This window comes from Anguilla anguilla, chromosome 3, assembly GCF_013347855.1.
Source record: "Anguilla anguilla isolate fAngAng1 chromosome 3, fAngAng1.pri, whole genome shotgun sequence".
NCBI classification, from domain to species: Eukaryota; Metazoa; Chordata; class Actinopteri; order Anguilliformes; family Anguillidae; genus Anguilla; species Anguilla anguilla.
In genome coordinates this window covers 37,040,646-37,055,648 of record NC_049203.1, presented here as the reverse complement: position 1 = coordinate 37,055,648, position 15,003 = coordinate 37,040,646, and the positions used below count along the sequence as shown (strand labels likewise).

The following is a 15,003-nucleotide window of genomic DNA, read 5'->3' as shown; positions in this document are numbered from 1 at the left end:
GAGGCTGTGTGAAGGTGCACTGTCACAGCCTGAGATAACGATGCTACGTATCACATTTGTGTCATGACTACCAAGGACATTGTCAACCACACAAAGGGCCAGAACTATCAGTCGCTAACAAAGTACTGAAAACTTTTCAGAGCCAGCGGCTTTGTTTTGGTTTAGTGTTTTGTAAAGCTAAATTATTTAGAGACAATATTCTTTGGAGGCAACTAAATCACCACGAAGGCACTGTTTCAGTGTCCTGTTTTATGAAGCCTTTATTAAACTTGCATATCCATTGGGCAATTTTAAATAGCCTGACTCTGGCCATGATTTGTGTAGAACAGCCGTGTGATTGTGCGGCCCTATGGCGTGGAGCTTTACAGAGCGCGGAGAGGTGCAGCCGGACACGCCCCGTTCTGTGGGCGGGTGTGCTAGCGCGCGCCCTCCTGAATCAACAGAGGACGCTACAGAGAGGAGATGGGCCATTAAGTTCACAACTGGGCATCCAAAACCGAGGGGGCAGTGAAATAAAGCGTGAAAAAATCATGAAAAAACCCAACAGAGAGATGGCTGACATGTCAAAGCTACATACATTCATCAGAGTACAATCTGGCTTTCTCACGCTAGGATAATTTATACTCTTTTATATTAGGTAAAGTAGGCAATCAAAATCATTTGGAAAAATGATCGGTCGTGCAGAATATCATGGAAGAATGAAGGTCGATCACTCAAGGTCATGAAAATGATCAATCAATGATGACATCTGTGCCTGTATCCTACATGAAAGTAAAATAGGGAATAGGGCCATTATAGAGTGTACTTAAGCATGCGCAACATATTCTGTTCCCATTCTTTCAAAATGATAAATAGTTATCTCTTGCAAAGCGAACATGCAGAAATGCGCAGTTGTTAATTTTATTATTATTATTGATATTTTTATAGGAAAAAGTAAGATGTGGCCCTACGGTCATGGTTGTTCACTTTGGATTGGGCCCTTACCAAATGCCAGACCTCAGTGGTTTTAAAATAACTGCATGGATTGAGAATGGTTTCTGCATGGTAGGATACATTAACTTGATTAATCGTTTATTTGGGGAGATAAAGAGAGGGTGCGACTCCTGGTCCTCCTGTGTTTGTCTCGAAGAGCGTGATCGGGGGCCGGCTCCCCTCTTGGTGTTGTCACAGTTGTTGCAGGACCAGTCGGCTTTCCTGGACTGTTTAATTAAGAGTTGCTCTCGTGGGTCTGCCAGGAAAGCAGGGTGGGGGGGAGAGATACAGGTGAAGGCAGATTAATGGCAGCGCTTAGGCTAAAATAGATTATATATACTAATACTCCTGCTGACAATGAAACATTATCTAATTTGCAAACAAATCTATTTCCTTCGCTCAATCTGATTTTAGTGCTGTCGGAGTCAATAGGATGATACTGTGTTTGCTTATCTTTGCCTCGCTCTGAATGTCTGTGAGGAAGACTGTGGTTTATGAGTTTATGGCTCGTCCGCACGCCACGAACTGCCCTTTCACATAGTGTTGACATTCTACAGATCACTGGTGCTCTGTCACATCAAAATTAGGGGTGATTATTTGATTAATAGTTACTCTGATTGTTGCTGTAGATATGCGATGTAGTTTCCATACTGAACTATAGCTCCCAGCATTAAAATTACACCCCTGAGATTAGTGTGGTGACCTGCTGTCAAGATACAAGACTGACTGTCTATGTACTTGGGGTAATTGTAGGCCAAGAATTACAAAAAAGCTCAGCTCTTCCATCAACATTACAACTGGGAAACTGTAGTCTGTTGTCTAACAGTTGACTGATAATCTGAGTTCTGAAAAGAAAAAACTGAAATCAGATTAGTGTCTATCCCCCACTCCCCATCCCACATCCACCTGCTTGGTCTCTGTCCTGTCTCCACACTCCCACTGCCCTGTCCTCTGTTGTTTTCTTATGTCTTCCCCCTGCCAGATCATTTTTCCATCTGCCTGTTGAGGATATGTCCTCCACTGTCCTCTGTCCTTCTCGTTTCTCACTGTGTTCTATCTCTACGAAACCAGCTTGTCTTCCTCCTCCTAATTCATGGCTGACTGGCTGCTTATATGCAGATACAGCCAAACTACATGCAGGAGAGTGGAAATGGAGGAATATTCTGGGTGGTCTGTCAATCTTCCACTCCCACTTGGTCTTCATCTCATCTATGTTTGAGTCTGCTAATGTCTGCTTCTTTCACTCTTGAAACCAACCTGCTACTTCTAACTGATGCAGACTGTTCTGCACATTCACATCTTTCCTCACTGCAACACCCCCCCCCCCCCCTTCCCTGATTTTGTATTGTTTTTGAAAAGGTCAGTTTTATGTAACTCCTTCTCCATACCCTTCTCTCCACTTGCTAACCCCCCCCCCCCCCCCGCACACACACTTCCCCATCTTCCTTCTCACCCCTCTCTAACTCTGAAACCCTAACATCCTGAAGTCCTAACATCTAACATCTCACAACCATACTGCTGCTTGTTACCTTGGCCCTATCCCCTCTGCTTTCCTTTAGTGCATTTCACTCTATTCCTTCCATCTTTGCTCTTATTTACTACTCTCTTTCAGTATAGTCCTTCATACACTTAGGAGGAGCCGTGTCACTCATCTCCCCAACAAACCCTCTCTGAACCCAGCAGATGCACACAATTACTGCCCTCTCATTTTTATTTAAAACTCTTAGGGCCATATTTACAAAGCATGCCTGTATGGGAGGAAATTGTAGCTAAATTAGGGAAGAGTCATAAAACGGTTTTTGGATTTTTCTCAGTTACTTAGAACATACTTAGCCTAGCACTGTGAAATTTTGCTTCAAACAGCTTTTGAGATGTCATGATAGCCATTAGCTGGTTCAATTACATTCATAATTTAATCAAGTTGGTTTATCGGATTAGTCGAATTGGTCCCAAATTGCATCATTCTGTAAAAGTTGTCTATGGGCAGTAGGTTCCACAAACTGGCCTTTCTGCTTCTCCTGCCATGTTGCAGTTAATAGTGGAATTGGATCCTGTATACCCATTCATTAATCCTTACAAAGCTACAAATGGTGTTGCCGTTTCTATTTTCACAACCTAACCAGACCTCTCCATTCAGCATCCTCTCACAAACTTTCTGTCCCATCTCTTTGGCCACTCCTTGCTGCCTTGGCTTTTCTTTGTCCTCATCCCCCAAAGGTGGAGCGACCTTCCCAAGTCAGTCAGGAAGCCAGATTCTCTGCCTGTTTTCTGCAAAAGGCTAAGAACCCACCTTTTCAGACTACACTTCACACTACACAAATCCTTCTCTCTTATTTTGCAGGTCTTGAGACATGCACCTTGATGGTGGCAGTTCATTGTAACATTGGCACAAGTGCAATGCATTTTTGCTACCCTGTGAAATGCACTGAAGTTGCTTTGGCCTAAAGTGTCTGCCAAATTGTATGCTTTTATAGGTGTGTATGTCTGAGTGGACTGCTAGCTCTAATTTAGCAACATTAAGTAGGCTTGCTAGATACCTGGATGTATTCGTTAGATACAATGCTAACCAGATAAGTAGCTGTGTTTTATTCTTGCACAGTATTTGTAGTATATTAGCAATTTACTGAAGTACTCTTTGTGCTAGTGATGTGTTGAAGAAGTGGAAATGCTAACTGCACACTACAAAAATATCAGATTTCAAGATCTCAAGATTTTTTTGAGATTTGCAGTCATTAGTTCATGAAAAATACATCAACATCTTCCTCCAGGTAAAAGAGTTCTATACCGAAAAACAGAGGAGGAGAGAGGAACAGGAGAAGAAGGACCAAGAGCGACTGGAAGAACTGAGGGAACTTATGGTTGAGCAAGCAAGAAGAGACAAGGAGAGGTAACACCACTTAAAGAGCAGCCAATCTCATATCCATGTGAGACCAGCCTAAAATTTGTGGGGTCTGTTATTTTTGGCTCACACATTACCGTATATGTCATGTCCTCAGTTCTCACTGGGTTCATGCGGGGCTGTTCTGGTGTCATATGTGGTCATTTCATCAGTCATTTTTTCTGGTATACATTTCACGGACTTGCACATATGTACAATCCATGCCTGATATATATGCCAAATATAACATAAATGTGTGAATGCGGCCTAAAGTTAGTGAGATGTGTAAAATAACTCCTGTAAGCCATATTCACTGTGGCCTTGAAGTTAGAGCAGCAAAACTATGAAAGAACATTTATAGAAATCATGAAATGCTGTCAAGAGGTATATGTGGAATAAAAGGGCAGAAAATAATTTAAGTATTTAAAAAAAAAATGTCTGGATTCAGTTTACATCTGGGAAGGCTGGGGTATATGAGGTGGCAGTTCTGTGTAAATGCATGCAGACATGCGGCAACGCTAGCACCAGAGTTTTTTACAGTGCTTGTGGCCCACTGAACTCAATGGCAGGTTTATCAGGACATTGGGAGCAGGTTTGGGGACATTGCTAAAGCTGTTCCTGCTGAGAGAAAATGTACCCTTAATAGAGGGAACGTTCTGATTATGGTGGAAATTTACTGCTACTCCTAGTAGTAAAAATAAGGGCTATGTTTACATGCTACTAAGCTTTAAAAGTACTCATAACAGGCATTTAAGAGTTGCCAGAAAGTCTGCAATAACAAGATAAAAACAGTGTGGCATTCCTCTACTGTTCATAAAAATGTATTAGTAGTATTACTAATGGTAGTAGTAGAATTAGTAGTAGTAGTTGTAGTAGTAGTGGTCTTACCAATGATAACAATAATAAACATAAATAAATCCTGATATCCCCCCTGCCAGGTTGCTTGAACAAGGCTGAAACTGGATCTTTCAGCAAGACAATGTTCCCAAGCATACTTCAAAATAAACCAAGAAATGGTTAACTGACCACTGTTTTACTATGGCCATATGTTTCCAGACTTGTATCCAAATTCAAATTTGTGGTTTGAATTGAAGATGGCAGATCACAAATCCTTGAAAGATTTATGTTCACCAGTCTGATAAAAAAAACTACAGAAGATGACTCAGTAGTGTTTTCCTTGTGAAGGGAGGGGGCACAAAATGGCTCATAACCTATATTGTTTCTTTTATATGGCCTTATTTTCTCATCTTTATTGAGAGCGTGAATAATTTTGGAGGACATTGTATAGAAACGTTTATGCAACACAAAATATTTACGAGTGCTTTCAAGGTCTCTTTGAAGAGCTGCCAGAATGGCTGAGTAAAAGGATGATTCTGAGTAAAGAAAAAGATTCTGTCTTGATCTTGAAGGTTCTTTTTGACAAATCTAATCTGAGATTCAATTTTGCCATCCATGGCAAAAAAAAAATATCTCTCACAAGAGAAATGAAAATCATGATAACTGCTTTTTTCTGGAAATGGCAATGAAGCTGGTAAAGTAAACATCAGCACATCAGAAAAGATGAAGTTGTGCAGCAGTAATGATATGGGTTCATCCCAATCTGTAAATTGTAGCACCATAACGCAGGCAATTTTAGCCAATTTTGACATTATGGCATGCAAGTGTTAACTGTCGCTCCTAGTGTGGATGAACACACATAGAAATGCCACAGTATATAGTTAAATGGCTCTTGATTAATTAAAATATAGATGTCATACACCGGTGTGACTATAGATTTCACCAACTGTAATTCATGACAACTCTAAGTCATAAAGATTATCTAGAAGCCACATATAAGAATCTGTTAGTTTTTCCAAATTTTTTTATTAACACTATTCTTGCGAGTGATTTGCCGAAGGTTTATACATATGGCCTTTCCCCCGATCCTGTTTGCTCAGGGTGCAGTTTCGGGAAGCGCTCCTGCTGCAGCGAAAGAGGGAAAGGGAGGCACAAGCACTCCTGAGACTGGAGGAGGAGGCGGAGAAACAGGGACATCTGGAGGCCCTCAGGAACCAGGTACTGCATTTAAACACTTCATCATCCGGAGAGGTATTCTGACTGAACATAAATCAAAATCTTCAACTAGATCTTCAATAACATCTTAGTGTTATGATTACTGTCATTGATATAATGATAATGTAGCAATCATAAATTAAATCATAGTCATTATTATTATTATTATTATTATTATTATTATTATTGGCAGTATTAGTTGTAGTAACCTCATAATCATAATCACTCAACTTCAGCAAAATAATAAACTAGTTGCACAGATAGCCTGTAGCATTGCTGCCACCTGCTGATACAGCACAGCTATGGCATGTGTGACTGGCAGTTTTTGCCATACCATAATTTCCTCTTTCTCATCTTTTCCAGGTTGCAGTTGTAGTAGAGGCAGACCCAGAGAGAATGATGGGAAACACCAAGGCCTGGCAGAGCCGGCACCAGACAGGAGAAGAATTTGTCCTGCAAAAGCCCCTGTATCCGCTATATTCCTTCACTGACAGACAGGTAAAACAGATCCTAAAATTACTTATTCCTCCATGGTTTCTGAGTAATTTCTGCACATGATTTCTCCCTGTAGATTTTCTTTTTACTATCAGTGTGGTTGCTTCAGCAACCCACTGCCTGTCCCCTTGCATACTTATTCTTCTTTTCTTCCACCCAGATTTCTGCAAACTTCCCCTTACAGTTTTTAAACTAGACATGCCATTCCAACTTTATAATATTCAGCTTGGCTCAGAGCAGTGTGCTTGTACACAGCTTTTTGAAAGTCCAAATAGTTTTGGGGAAAATTCCCATAGAATGACTGGGGAATGAAAAATAAAATGCAATGAATGGGGAACGTTGAACCTTGTGGTGACTTGTGAGTACATGCTATTTCAGCCAATAGAACACATTGAAAAAACAGAAAAAAAACACCATTTTGTGCTTGTGATGCGAGCTACCAAGCTGATAATAATAATAAGCACATACTTATAATAGTGGCAATTTAACAATAATTTCACAAAAGACAGATATCATACATTTATAAAACAGGATTTTCAATTGCAAATTGACATACCGTTATATGATGAGTGCATTTAGGTACCGGTATCATGAAGCCAGTTGTCAGTGTCATTCAAATGCCACGTTAATAAATACTGCACGCCTATAACCACAAAAATGCTCAGTTATATGTATCATGTTGCAACTAAGAGACTCGCCAGAAAACAAAAAATGTATCTGCATACTTAACCTTAGCTATTGGTTTTGGGAAATCAACCCTTGTAACCTGTTACTATGGGACAAACCTAATTGATAAACAGTATTTTTTTAAAAGTATATGGGCTTGTATTGATGAAACTGGAGCTGACGGCTGACGAAAAGCCGTTTAGTTTGTGGTGTTAGAACAGGGCACATGAGCTTTGATTTGCTCATTTATAGCAGAACATGGCTTGTCCTTCATAGCCATGGCACCTTTGGTGAATTGGCTATTATGCAATGAAGGAGTGGGTGCGTCTGAAAATGTTTCACCCATAAACCTGCCCTGGGGCAATGTATCTCTCCTCCCATATACAGTACATAGTACTAAAACTACAAACGCAAATGTTTTATCGGGACACAGTTTCAGTCATGAGATCTTGCTTCCCCTTTAATCCCTGGAAGTCACAGCTAGAAATGTTGATGCATTATCAGGATTAGGTGTGTGGAGAAGCAGGGGGGTGGGAGTGTGTCTATCTGTGGGCAGGGCCAGCAATATGATTATGCTATGATTTTCAAGATGTTTTCACAACATTGCTATCATTGCTACAAGTTTCCTTTTGCAAACTTAATATTATATACTTAATATTTTCTTTCCACGTAAATTTTTGCACAGTACAACTTTCAAGCTTGACAAGCCATTCCAAGGTTATATTCACCTTGGCTCAGAGTATATTGTCTGTTTAACTCCTTTGTGGGTGCCTCCCAGTGGCCAGGACGCCAGCATCCTGAGAATGCTCAACTCAGAAATTCAGTGCTCTTGCAACCAAACTGTGAGTGGAAACAACAAACTCTGTATTCTAGCTTTATTAGTAGACAATACACAACAACTATGCCTAATATGTAGTTTTTAAGTGCCACCATTGTCACATACTGTAGGTCATCAATTTAACAAGCAATTTAACAAGTCCCATCTTGAACTACCCCCCCCCCCCCCCCCCCCCCCCCCCCCCCAAGCATGACACACTGGACAATAGTGTCTATCTGGAGTTTATAAAAATATTCTTTCACCACCAAAAATAGCCCATGCACTATTTATGCCAATGTAACTCATTTCAGTTTCTTCTGATTTGATTTGATTTGATTTGATAATTTATCATGTAGAGGACAGTACAAGCTTTCCAACAGTATATGGCATGTTTTCTTTAGAATTTTATTACAAAGAGAGACCCATGCTTAACTGCATGAGTGGTTTCTTCAGCACAGCATTGTGGCAGCGTAGTATAATGGCTAAGCAACCTAAAGGTCACCAGTTTAATTCCCAGTGTGATACAGGGCTGGGGGTAACCACTGTATAATATAGTGGACAGACAGAAACACAAAAGAGAGTAATTGGCTTGGAGCCATTTATTAACTCCTGAAACTGGAAATAAGCAGAAGCCTTTGGAAACAAAGGAAAGACAAACCTGGCAACCAAAACTTCCTAACAAGGTGGGCAAAAACACAAAGTCCTAAAGGAAACAAAAACACCATATGCAGCAAAGTCCCCATACACAGCCACATTGTCCAAAATCCCAACTCCCAGGTCTGACAATCAGTCCCGTTTATTAGGCCCAATCATTAGATAATGGGCTGCAGCTGTTGTGATTACGATGTCTCGCAGCTGCAGCCATAACTGCGTATAGGGCCGGTGCTGCCCTCTGGTGGACAGCACCCCGATTCCGAATACTGTATTCGGGAAAGCACGAATAATGCAATGGAAACAGATATTTCTTCTACCCAAAGTTGTTCGTTATTATTCGGATTCGGAAAAAAAAAAAGTTCTCATAGCCTCTATCTAACGTCACATGGGCTGGGGGGGGGGGGGGGGGGGTGGGGGGGGGCACACCAGTTACACACTTTGAGCCACTGCGATGCAAAACATTTGCCTGATTTACATTTGACTTCCGGTATAAACCACGCCCACTTCCTGTCTTCTATCCGAATACAGATACAGATACAGATAATTTTATTGGTTGAACAGATACAGATACAGATAATGACGTCTCTGCACACCCCTAGTACAAAGTTATCTAAGTTGCTCTGGATAAGAGTGTCTGCTGAATGGCAGCAATGTTGTGCATCCAACCGTAACATTACACAGCAATATACAAGCACTAATTGAGGCATTACTTTTTTCCTTCAGTTTTTGGACGATTTTACTACTGTTGCCAACTCATCAGCATGGTTAAAACAAATTCTCTGTGGAGTGAGTCAGAAGAGAAGAAAGCATGACATCTAGCTACGATATATACAAGCATGTACATATCACTGCTTGAAACATATCAATTATTTATGTTGTCATTTAAAATATTGTTATGTTCACATTTGTCGTAAGAGATAACTGTTTGCCTTTGCTAATAATGCACAGCACATTTGTATTGGGGAAGAACTATCAGCCCTAGCTGTCAGTATGGAATGGAAATGGCATGGAAAATCCTCAAATTTACTGTGTGCTGATATGTGCTAGATGATTATAAAATTTCCCTTGGACAGATCATAATAGTAACATGTCATCCCATCCCCATGCAACGAAAGACTACTGTACTGTACTGTAGAATACAAGAAAACATAAGTGTGAATGACTACATATTTAGGTATGTGTACCACACAGTGTGCCACAATGTTTTTGCATTATTATGTGATATCAATGTTTCATTTTAATCGGCCATAAAGGAGCAAATATATATGCTTCATAAAATGGACAAAAATAATTTTATTTACATTTTTCCAAGATATTATGGATAAGTGTTTAGACCGCTAGATATGTTAGACCCCTATTGTCAGAGCTCACAAGGGATATTAAGAGAACAGAACAGAGGAAAACCAGGAACTTAAATGCACAGTGGAACAGGTGAAAACAATCACAGGAAACAAGCAGACAAGTGCAGAATGTGGGAAACCAGTAAACCAATTAACAATCTAACGTTGACATGAGACACAAAACACAGGGTGAAAACTAGGGAGTTAGCAGTTTGGTCCCAGAGCTGTGACACCTATATTGATGAAGACATTATTATTATTTAATCCTCACTTGAAAATGATGCAAAATGAGTTAGTTTCATCAGTCAAAACAGCTGCTTTGTAGTGAAATATATTATTATGTTAAAATTTACAGCAATGCACAATTTAGATATTTTGGATAGATCGGTGGCATGGTGGTGCAGTGGGTAGGACTGTCGCCTCACAGCGCGAAGGCTGTGGGTTCAAATCTCAGTTTGGAGTTTGCATGTTCTCCCCTACCATAGGTATGAGTGTGTGACTGAATGCTGTGTGTGCCCTGTGATAGATTGGCGGCCTGTCCAGGGTGTATTCCTGCCTCTCGCCCAATGCACACTGGGATAGGCTCCAGCACCTGCTGTGACCCTGCTCAAGATAAGCGGGTATAGATAATGGATAGGTGGATGGATAGATCTGGAGAAACTAAAGGTCACCAGTGTACACTGTTTACTTTTTGCTTGATAGAAGTTCCAGATATCACTTTAGTAGTTCCTCAGGTTTTGAATACTTGTGATCAAGGAGTTTATGATCCAGGACACGTATAGTTTTACCTGCTATATATATGTGATCTCTCTGTATTCCAGGGAGAACAACTTCATTTTTGCATTTTCTTCTGGATAATTTCATTTGTAGAACTTTAATTGTACCTAGATTATGAATATAATATAATCTAGATTATGTTATTGTAAACGGTACCAGTACCTTACTTCATTTAAGGCATTTTCCAAGTCTCTGTGATGCTCACATCTAGAGTTGTAAAGCCTTAAATAGAATACCCCCTAAATTGGTGAAGATTGGCCAAATTTTGCATCTGTGTGGGTTAAAGCTTTATTTTGAGTGATCTTCCATTTCTTTACACCAATCAATGGCTGAGACATTCAACATTTAATTTGAGTGTTTTTTCTGGATGTTTGGAAGTTATAAAAAAAGGCACAATTTGGTGACATAGTGCCACTATTTGATAGTCTACAAGAGTGGTAACCAAACCTGTTCCTGGAGATCTGCCATCCTGTAGGTTTTCACTTCAACCATGATTTGACATGCCTGACTAGTAATTAGCAGCTCAACAAGACCTCTAGCTGTTGATTGAGGTGTGCTTTATTGGGGTTGGAATGAAAACCTACAGGATGGTAGAGCTCCTGGAACAGGGTTGATTACCACTGTTCTACAAAATGCCATTAGATTGTAATGGTCATAAGGTAACACTGGTAAAGTTTTAAGAAGCTACAGCTCTCTATTTCATCTGGTAACAACTAAACTGCTGAAGCAACAGTACTAAAAGTTTATTCATAAACTTTACATTCTGGTTAACGTTCTTCTTGTATTTCTATTTATTGGCCTGTGACCTAGTTTGACAATAATGCAATGTTTCACACTCTACTCATTTCATTATTTTGTAAAAAGGGCACATAAATTATATCTGTTCTACTAGACCTTTAATATATATATTTTTTTTACATTTTCATATTGGCCTTGAAGATTACATGTACCGCAAAGCTGATACAATATTATGAAAGCTGTCTACATTTATTTGAATTTGGAATATGAATGAAGCATATCATTGAGTTTGTATTTGATCTAAAGATTGTGTTCACATTTGTAATTGCATGCAGAGCCATTTCTGTGGGTGAGTTTCCCTCATAAGGCTAACAGATTATACAGAGAATTCTCATCTGTATACTATTCAAACTTCCTTCTCCATGTTGGGAGTGCATTGCAAGGCGTGCTACCTGTGTATGTAGTATACTGTCGGTATGCGACAAATTAAACTGAAGAGATGACTAATTAATGGCACAATGCTAATCCAGCTATACTTATAGCTACAGTATAATCTACCCTCCTTAACCAGATAAATTTCCATAGGCACCAACTTGGCATCAACTTGGGGGACAAAAAGAACTTCCATGGAAGAACAAATTGTTTTTAAGTTGCATGCTTTGTTATAATAACGCACAGATGGCATTGTTAGATTATATGACAGGTACACATTAAGTAACATTTGTAACAAGTTTGGAGAATTCATAAACCACTTCTGCAACCGACAGCAGATTTGGTTACTGGAGAATCTCTTTAAACAAAGCAGTCTACACTTACTTACCCACTAGCTAGTTCGCCATCTGAGTAACGAATAAAAATATATTAGCCAAACAGCTTTCCTGACCCTGTCTAAATAGACTAAATCAGCCATTAACCTATTAGGGAAATAGAAGGCATCTATTCCAGAATACAACCACAAATACCATAAATAAACACAAAACCAAACTATTTAGCATGCAACCAGCCCTTAGCCCAAGTTTCCCTTCCATCTGTCTTAACCAACTATAAGTACAACTTGAATCTAATGTTAGCGCTTTTTTGAACAGTCAATGAGGCAACATGCAAAAGGCTTTTAATATCTTTGCACTGACCCAAATGTTAAAATTAACTAGCTAGCAACTACTAATAAAAAAATAAATAAAATAATAATTTTCTAATAAAAAATAAATAAAATAAATAAATGTGGGTAAATATAAGTTCTGCCAGTCTTAAGAAAAATTAAAGCATCAAATGAGTGTCATGCATTTTTTTTTTCTCCTACATTTTTTGTTTTATATATTTGGTCTTTTCTAGTTTTTCTTGACTGATTTGTGTGCCTACTGTTTATGATGAGTGTTCTTTTTTATTTTGGTGTCTTATTGTGAAGGACTTGATAACCACAAGGTTTTCTATTTTTAAAAACGCATGCACTGTGCTTCCATGATGGAACAGAACTAAAGGAACACAGGATATTATTGAAAAATAATAAACAAAAATAAACAGTTCCTTACACCATGTTTTGTATGCGGCAAGATTCAAGGTGTGCCTGGCATTTTTTCATGTATGTCTTTCATGAGCCACATCTGAAATGCACAGTTCAGATATTTTTTCTAAATACCAATTAAATATTGTAACATTGAGTAATGGAAAATTGACTTTCCTGTCATTGTCCAGATTGTGTCCGATCCAAGAGTCCGGATTGAGCAAGCTCTGCGGGAGGCAGGATTTCACAATTCACCATATGCCAGGGAGGTTTTGTCTGCTGTCCATCCTCCAAGACTGCCCCGGCGGGACACAGAGTCTACTATATTTAAATCCTGACCTGGACACAGAGTCTACCATGTACAACTCCTGACCTGGGCACATAGTCTAGCATGTACAACTCCTGATTTGGACACAGAGTCTACCATGTACAACTCCTGACCTGGGCACATAGTCTAGCATGTACAACTCCTGATTTGGACACAGAGTCTACCATGTACAACTCCTGACCTGGGCACATAGTCTAGCATGTACAACTCCTGATTTGGACAGAGAGTCTACCATGTACAACTCCTGACCTGGGCACATAGTCTAGCATGTACAACTCCTGATTTGGACACAGAGTCTACCATGTACAACTCCTGACCTGGGCACATAGTCTAGCATGTACAACTCCTGATTTGGACGCAGTCTTATCATGTTAAAATCCTGGCCTGGACACAGCGTCCACTATATTTAAATCCTGGCCTGGACACAGCATCCACTATACTTAAATCCTGGCCTGGGCACAGAGTCCACAAAATTTAAATCCTGATCTGGACACAGAATCCACCACATTTAAATGGGACTCCCAGCCAGATGGCACTGGCACAATCCAGACTTCAATCTGGGCCATGGGTGCATCACTGAACCATGCTAAAGTTCCATAAGGGTGCTCAATTTTTATGTTTCAATTTTAGAGGAATGTAATTATAGAACTGACTGTAATTAATTATATTAGAAATATTACTTAAAGAAAATCAGTTTGTCCTGTGCTGTTTGTTCCATACTGTCATTTTTTTATGCTACAAAACAGGAAACCACACTGCTGATATTTCATTAAATTTGTCAAGACCATCTTTCCAGAAAATGTGATGTGTGAAATGTCGCATCTATATATTCATGCCATCATATATCATATATTTATGCCATTTTCTGTTAATGTTTCTCCACTAAGATCTGACCAGAGTTCTAACCTGTATTAATTTGTTTTAATGTCACTGTCTCAGTTTCAGTATTTAGGTGCAATTCCTTGCAATCAGCCCAGACCTAAATTTACCAACACTGAAATTATCGAGTGTAGCAAAAGAACATAAAATGACAAGGAAAATGGACTGAATATAATCAAATCAGAAAATCTGTGCTGGTTTTCCATTCCTTGTGGGATTTTCATCACAGGGAGCATTATAGAACATCTGTGGTATACCTAGAATTGCATCCAAAGCATAGATTTTTGAAGAGATTTTTGTGATAGAGCTGGCTTAATTTCCTGGTCCAGCACCCATATTGTGGCAGTTCCAACGTTTAAATGCCTTCTTATGTTGATGTTGAGGTTCTGTTCGCTCTTTGCGTTTTTCCTGTAACAGTCGTAAATCAGAGGGCACTACAATAGTTGCAATAAGTAACAATAAAATGCATTTGGATTAAACCATTTAATTGGATGAGTTGAAGGCTCACCCGTTATCTGTGACATTGTTATCTTGCAGGTGGGTTGTATTGATGTCTACTGGGTATCCCAGATACTCCCAACATATGCATTCTGAATTAACCTCAGGAAACTTATCTTTGTGAATGAATGAAATTGATTTTGTAAAGTTGAAAATGAAGTACAAAGTATTGAATTACAATGAGTGAGATGAGCAAAGGATGTCTGGGGCTTTCATAAACCCTGCAGCTGGAACACAAGTTCATGCAAAGACATTTAACATTACTATCCAAAAGTTGGTGATGTTTTGTTTTGAGTAGTTATGTGGCTACCATTGTGGATGTAGATGTAAATTCTTTGGTAAAAAGAGGAAAATAATGGTAGTGTATAGTAAGGGATTAAACCATGGATCTAACCAAATCAACCAGGA

The 15,003-nt window shown here is 39.3% G+C and overlaps 1 protein-coding gene across 3 annotated transcripts in view; it reads left to right on the top strand.

Annotated features, from left to right (window-relative positions):
- LOC118224242 (coiled-coil domain-containing protein 148-like) overlaps positions 1 to 14,720 on the top strand; it is a 56,443-nt gene extending 41,723 nt beyond the window's left edge. For all 3 annotated transcript variants that reach the window (XM_035411551.1, XM_035411550.1, XM_035411552.1), the window contains 4 exons: positions 3,741 to 3,859; positions 5,788 to 5,905; positions 6,266 to 6,400; positions 13,082 to 14,720. In XM_035411551.1, coding sequence (XP_035267442.1) covers positions 3,741 to 3,859; positions 5,788 to 5,905; positions 6,266 to 6,400; positions 13,082 to 13,228 — 519 coding nt within the window. In that variant the 3' untranslated portion in view covers positions 13,229 to 14,720. The remainder of the gene's footprint in view (positions 1 to 3,740; positions 3,860 to 5,787; positions 5,906 to 6,265; positions 6,401 to 13,081) is intronic.
- The last annotated feature ends 283 nt before the right edge of the window (positions 14,721 to 15,003 follow it).